The following is a 7108-nucleotide window of genomic DNA, read 5'->3' as shown; positions in this document are numbered from 1 at the left end:
ATTAAATAAAGTACATAAAAAATTAAAAATACAAAACTATTTCGATTTTTTTTTCAAAAAAATGAGAGAATGTACGTAATGTTTAAACTTAGTAAGTGTTTTTTTATAGTTCTTTTAAATGTAGCAATAGATTTTATTTTTTTCATATTTTCGTCAAGAACCGAATTCCACAAGCGTGGTCCCCGGCATATAGTCAAGAAGTCAGATTTTTTGAGTGATGTTAGTGGGATGTAGTAATTACTCATTGAATGTCTTGTTTCATATTTATGATTAATTCGAGTGAAACTTTTAAAAAAATATTTTGGAATCATTTCATTTTGAAGTTTAAACATAAATAACAAGTTATGGTATATATTTAGTTTGTATACATTTAGAGCATTTATTTCCTTGAGTAACGGCTCGGCACTTTCGTATCTACATGCGCCCAAAACTAATCTACTTGCTTGCTTTTGTTTTGTATAAATAATTTTTAGGAAAGATAAATGATTGTTTGCCCAGGCAATATTACAATAGTTAATATGACTATGTATAAATGAAAAGTATAAATTTTTTAAATATAAATTATTTAAAAGATGTTTTGTCTTGTACATAATCCCCAGGGTCTTTGAAACTTTGTTCTCGACTAGCTTTATTTGGCTTTTCCAATTTAAATTCTCATCAAAATTATTCCTAGTATTTTCATTGAAAAAACTCTTTTTATTTTAATATTGTTAATTGTTAGTTCAGGTAATTTGAGTGGAAGGTTCTCGGATTTAGATGACTTAGCAAACAAAATATATTTCGTTTTTTCAATATTTAATGAAAGTTTATTTGCTTCAAACCACTCATTAAGATATATTAACTCTGTGTTTACAATATAAAAAATATTTTTTAAATTTGAGTCAGAAAAGAAAACATTTGTGTCATCAGCAAAAATAATATAATTAAGTATTTTTGAAGACAAATAAATATCATTAATATAAATTAAAAACAGCAGGGGTCCAAGTATTGATCCTTGGGGAACTCCGCAATTTATTGATTCAAATGGGGAACATGTTAAGTCATATGGTACTCCTTGTTTACGATTTTGTAAATAACATTGCAGCCACTTTAAATTGGAGTGAACTACTCCATAATTGTGTAGTTTATAAATTAGAATCTTGTGGTTGACAGTATCAAATGCTTTTGATAGATCTAGAAAAATTCCGAGTGTGTAACTGTCGTTATCAAAACTATTTAAAATTTGGTTGGCAAGATCAATTACTGCATGTTCCGTGGAATGGTTGTTGCGAATAGTATTAGGACTATTGTAATTGTAATGAAAACAATAACAGTAACAATAATTATTGTTATTGTATTAACTTAGTTTAGTAACAATAACAATACTTGTGATTTACAACTACTGTAATTCTGTAATACAATAACAATAAATATTGTATTGCAATTCATCTTTATAAAACAATAACAATATCTGAAAAAAATATGTATTGTAATGACCCACTACAATAACAATAAATATTGTATTGTAATTCGTCTTTGTAATACAATAACAATATATTGTTATTGTAATAAAAAAAGTTATTTTAGTGTTTAAATTTAATAAATGTTTTAATAGTCCAGTTGCCAACTATATACCCTTGTACCCTTGAAATAGGGTACAACTATTATTTAATGATTGGTCCTATTTTACTGAAACATAATGGGAGGGGAAGGTGTGCCATGTGCAACTTTAAATATTGAAAATCAAAGTTAACGGGATCAAAAAAAAGGAAACCACCATTTTTCTGCAAATGAAAGGGATTCGGCAGACCTAAGACAGCGATTTAACATAAAATACGTCCTAAGAAAGGTAAAATAAATGATAAAAATGAAGTTAACAGTTTTCTTTAAGTTTAAAAATTTGAGAATATTTTACAATAATAAACTACAGAATGTTCATCAAATTAATATCAAGATAGGTGAAATCTAAATATGTAAAAATAAAATTTGCATTATATTGCAATACGTTAGCTTTTCTACTTTAATGTAAAGTAATACACTACAATAGTTATTGTAATTGTTTTCATCAAAACAATGCAATAGTAATTGTTTTGATGAAAAGTTATTGTAATTTTATTTCATTAAAACAATACAATATAATAGTTCTCGAATTTTATTGTATTGTTAGAAAAAAAACAATACAATACTTATTGTAATTGTTTTTTATCGCAGCAATACAATACCATTAATTGTTTCTGTAATATTACAATACAATATTATTGTATTGTAATGTGTAATTGTATTTAATTTTTACAATTACAATTACAATAGTCCTAACCCTAGTCACTAATATCTGTCTTAAAAATTCTTGTTTCAATCGACGTTTCTAAAAAGTGGCTTAAAATTATATTGTCTATCGCGGTTGCTGAACTTTTAATTACCCGAGTTGGCTTAGTAAAAAGTGAACATATATTATATTTAAAAAGCATATCATAGAATCATTTTGTTTTAGAACATTTTTCGTAAGTTATGGAATTGAATTTATATCCCCGATAATACACACATTTTTATAATTATTGTTAACTATTACATTACTAATAAAATTTTGGACAATTTTTACAGTATTCCGAGGACGGTATTTGCATACAATGACAATGTTTTCTTATTTTAATAATAATTTTTATTGTTAAATATTTATAACTATTTTTGGTTAAGCATAATTGCTTTTTAATTTTTAATTCTCTAAAATGTAAAAACAAAGTCCACCGCCTTTTTTTACCACTTCCTTGTGATAGACTAGTTATGCGGTAATTTGGTAAGTTGAAATTGGAATTAGATTCAATAAAAGTTTCTGAATCGTGCTAAGTCTCTGTAAGAGCTATGACATTAAAACTGTATTTTAGAACATTTAAAAATTCTTTAAATTATGTTACATTCTTCGAATATTGATGTGCAATAAAAGTTGAATTAGATTGATTTATTATCGAAATCATATGGGTTAATATATGGTGCATTCAGTAAATTCCTTAGAGTTTCATGAAACATATTTTGATTTTCATTAGAAAAATTATTGAAGAAGTTTTCCTAAAAAGGATTAAACAACAGTTTTTCATAATATTTGACGTTTAAAGCGTGAAAAATTATCGATAAATATTGGAAAAAAAGACATAAATAAAAAATAGTTTCAAAAATTAAAACAGTCAATTATAAAATGACACTAAATTCTTACTTATCTCGATGATCTGTTATAACTCCTCCAACATAACTGTCCTCTTTGTTTTCATGTATTTTTATTCCAATGGCGAATAATTAATTTATCATAGGAGATGTATGCAAATTTATCAGATTGCTGGGCTACTTTCATTTTTTCTCTTAAACTTTTTCTTATTGATTTATTTCACCACATAAGTCCTCATTAATAAATATATTTTTACTTTTTAAAATAATAGATTTTCATAGATTCCAACTTTATCTTTATAATTCAAAACTATCGCTCTTGGTTTATTGTTTTATCTAAATCTTTTACCATGAACGTTGTGTTATTTACCTTCTACTATGGATTTGTGTTAATAACCTTTTAGTGTAGTTAACGTAGCGTAGTAACGTTGCGTAGTTAAAAACTTAGAGGTGTTATAAATTATTTATCTATTCTATATGCCAATATTGTCTGGAGAAGCACAAAAAAATTTAAACTAATTTTTCTTTATATACATCAGAAACACAAATCAAGATTGATTTATAATTTAAAAAAAATTCACTCTTGCCGACCCTTTATTTAAAAACTTGAGTGCATTGAATATCTATCGAATTAACATCTAGCAAAATACTTTATTTAAACTCAAATGTAAGCACAGACTTGTTCCAACTTATTTTTCTAAAAATTTTTTCAGATCAACAATAACATATATATTATACGAGAAACGGGAAACTTGAAATTGCCCATAAAATAAAAACAAAATTCTCGAGTTTTTCAATCTTTCAAGATTTTGTAAATATGCGTGGTTTACATAATATGTAAACCACATATTTTGTTTGCTTGCTTTACAACAATCACTATTATATATTTAAAAAAATAATAATATATATATTATACATAAACTGGAGACGATATATTGGAGAAAATGTTATTATTTTTTAAATATACCATAGTGATTGTTGTAAAACAAACAAACAAAAAAATGATAAAAACTATATTATTGTCAAGTTTTTTGATTTTTATAAAACCTGAAATCTTCATCAAATTATACATATACAGTAGTCTCTCGCTTAATTGCGCAAATTGAATCAGGCACTGCGGTGCGCAATTAACTGGGAGTGCGCAAATAAGAAAAAGATAAGAAAAAATTTAGCAAACTAAATTAGTAACTATATAAACAAATCTTTATTAAAAAATATATTATGCATGACGGAAAAAGTCATGAATTGTAGGCTGATATGCATTCTGCAGCTTTCCTCGTTTAATTTTCACAATTACTGACCGTATGTTTGATGATAGTTGTTCGTAGCTATTCATTAATTTATCGTTGTCGTCTTTTAAAATTGCTTTAGCTTTTTAACATTTTAATTGGTTGCCAATATCGATCAGAGATAAATGTATAAATTCAATACCTAAAAAGTCTGTACCATCGTCTATTTCATCATTATTAGCTTCTTCTTCAACAGAATTGTTATCTATAGCAATTTCGGGAGACAAATAATCTTCAACATCTTCCTTGTTTGTTTCAATATACGTTGAAGAATCTTCACAATCAATTGATTCAAAATTGCTGATATCTTCCGAACTGATCATATTCCCTATTCCTTCAATTGAGTTAAGCAGCAAGAGCATATTAAAAGATGCAAAGTCAGCCTCCTCAGAGCATAGTTCAGTGTTAACGGGACTGGAAATCTGAAATAATTCTGCCTTGTCGAAGCAATTTTTGAGAGATGAAGGTTGAATTGATTTCCAAGCCAAATCGGCATACTTAGCAGCGTCAAGAAGATGTGCGGGCTTCCCGTATTTAACTCCTGCTGCACCTCTTTTGCACAAAAGACTACTTTCTTTCAGACATTCCTTTGTATTTACATCGAGGCTGTAATATGATAATATGTCTGAGAGATATAGATATTTATATCGCTTCTTGAGAGCCGCAATAATCCCCATATCACATGGTTGCTTCCAACTTGTGCAATTTGGAGGGAAGAAAACAACTTTTACAAGATTTCGCTCAAACGCCTCAAAATGTCCAGGTGCATTGTCGAATAATAAAAGAACAGGCAAGCCAGTTTTGCGTTTAACTTCAGGATGAAAGACTTCATTGAACCATTTCCAACATATAAAGACATCCATCCATGCATTTTTCTGACAAAAATACGGTATAGCCTATGTTCTACCGACTATACAAGCAGGTCATGCAGCTTTTCCAATCATAGAACAGGGTATTTTGTTTGATCCTGTCGCGTTGGAGCAAACAGCTAAAGTCACTATTTCTTTAGATTTTTTTTTACCTCTTGTAGTTACTAAGCTTTCAGTAAGCATTAACAGAGAATATCTAGACAGCAAGTGAAAAAAAAGTCCAGTTTCGTCAATATTATATACATTTTCTCTGTACATATTAATAACTGAGTAAAGGTCCTTAAGTTGCTGAAGAAGAACAGGATCATCTTTGTCAACTTCAGCTCCTTCTCCAAAGAGATGCATCGATTTTAAGCCTCGACGACAACGAAAGTTTGCGAGCCATTGCCAAGAAGTTTTAAATTCTTCTTCTTTTATATTTAATTTTTGCGATATTTCTTTTGCTTTCATAATTGCTAACGATGGAGGCACTTTAATCTTCGAATGACGCAATGCATCAATCCAAATATATAGCTCATTTTCTATTGCTTCAAATTTTCCAGACGATAATCGAAACACTTTTTTCTAGCTTCTTCTGTCATTAGTAAACTTCTTTTTTCTATTTGATCTCAATTATTCCAGAGAGATCGAATTGAATTTTCAGTTACATTATATTCTCTTGCAATCGCTCGTTTGCTTGGCGCATCACTTTTTCTAAGTTTAGCTATAATTTCGACTCGTTGATCTTCTGATAATCTTTTTCCTTTTCCTTTAGCCATAAGAAGTAAGGATAAAAAAGTTGGAATAAGAGAACTGTGAATAGACGGCTAAAATTAAAATGAAGTTTTTTCAATGAGGCTTGACTAATAAATTGTTAAAACTTATTATAATCTGTATAAAACAAGATTTATCATTTACTTCGATTCGAATTCGAATTCGAATTATTTATCTATTTACATTCTGATAAAATCATTATCTCAAAATATTTATGATAAAAACTAGTTTTTAACTTAACACAGGAAAATAATAGTTACTTTTTCTGATCTAATTACACTTTCAACAAAAAACTCAGTAAAAAATTGAAACACAAATATTTTGGGCCTAAACGCGCAATTAACTGGGATGCGCAACTAATTGAGTGCGCAATTAAGCGAGAGACTACTGTATGCTATCTAGTTATGTTTAGAGATAAGTGGTCGTGACCAGGACCACTTATCTCTAAATATAACTAATATTTGTATAATATTTAGAGATAAGTGGTCCTGACATGGACCAATGATCTCAAACTAATCTCTAAATAATTTTTTGGTAATTTTTTTCAATTTGTCTTTCGCACACCTTTACTAAAAATTTTTTAAATCAAGAAAATATTAAATAGAGTAAATTGGGGTAATTTCGCCACTTTAGAAATTTCGCCACCAGTTAGTGTATATCTACTTTTATAACTATAACTTTAGTTAGGAATAAGATTTTTTTAAAATTCAAATTTCTATTAGTAGAAAAACAAATTTCTTATCAAATTATGTAAAAAAAAGAAATCTCGTTTTTGTGAAAACTTGATAAGAAAATTAATTGACAAAAATAATCTAAAAATAGTCTAATTGACAAAAATAATAAACCTATATAAAAACAGGAAACTTAAAATTCTAATAAAAATCAAATTATTTATTTCCATTCAAAATTTAAAAGACTAAAATATTGGACATTTTTCAAAGAACCTTTGCATCGTCTTTGTCTTTCTAATTTTGATCGGTTCCAAAGTAAATATGGAAACGCTAAGTGAGGGAATTTCGCCACCTATTTATATTAAATAGAAATGCGCTTTGATTGGATAAT

General features: G+C 27.8%; 2 protein-coding genes across 2 annotated transcripts; both read right to left on the bottom strand.

Moving 5' to 3' along the window:
* Positions 1 to 4510: 4510 nt before the first annotated feature.
* Positions 4511 to 5287, bottom strand: LOC136088270 (jerky protein homolog-like). Its single transcript, XM_065811955.1, has one exon. It carries the CDS (start codon positions 5285 to 5287, stop codon positions 4511 to 4513), a length of 777 nt encoding a protein of 258 aa, XP_065668027.1.
* Positions 5288 to 5347: 60 nt separating this feature from the next.
* Positions 5348 to 5743, bottom strand: LOC136088269 (jerky protein homolog-like). Its single transcript, XM_065811954.1, has one exon. The coding sequence runs from the start codon at positions 5741 to 5743 to the stop codon at positions 5348 to 5350; it is 396 nt and encodes a 131-aa protein (XP_065668026.1).
* Between the last annotated feature and the right edge of the window lie 1365 nt (positions 5744 to 7108).

This window comes from Hydra vulgaris, chromosome 12 (genome assembly GCF_038396675.1).
Source record: "Hydra vulgaris chromosome 12, alternate assembly HydraT2T_AEP".
Classification (NCBI taxonomy): domain Eukaryota; kingdom Metazoa; phylum Cnidaria; class Hydrozoa; order Anthoathecata; family Hydridae; genus Hydra; species Hydra vulgaris.
This window is presented reverse-complemented; position numbering and strand designations above follow the sequence as displayed.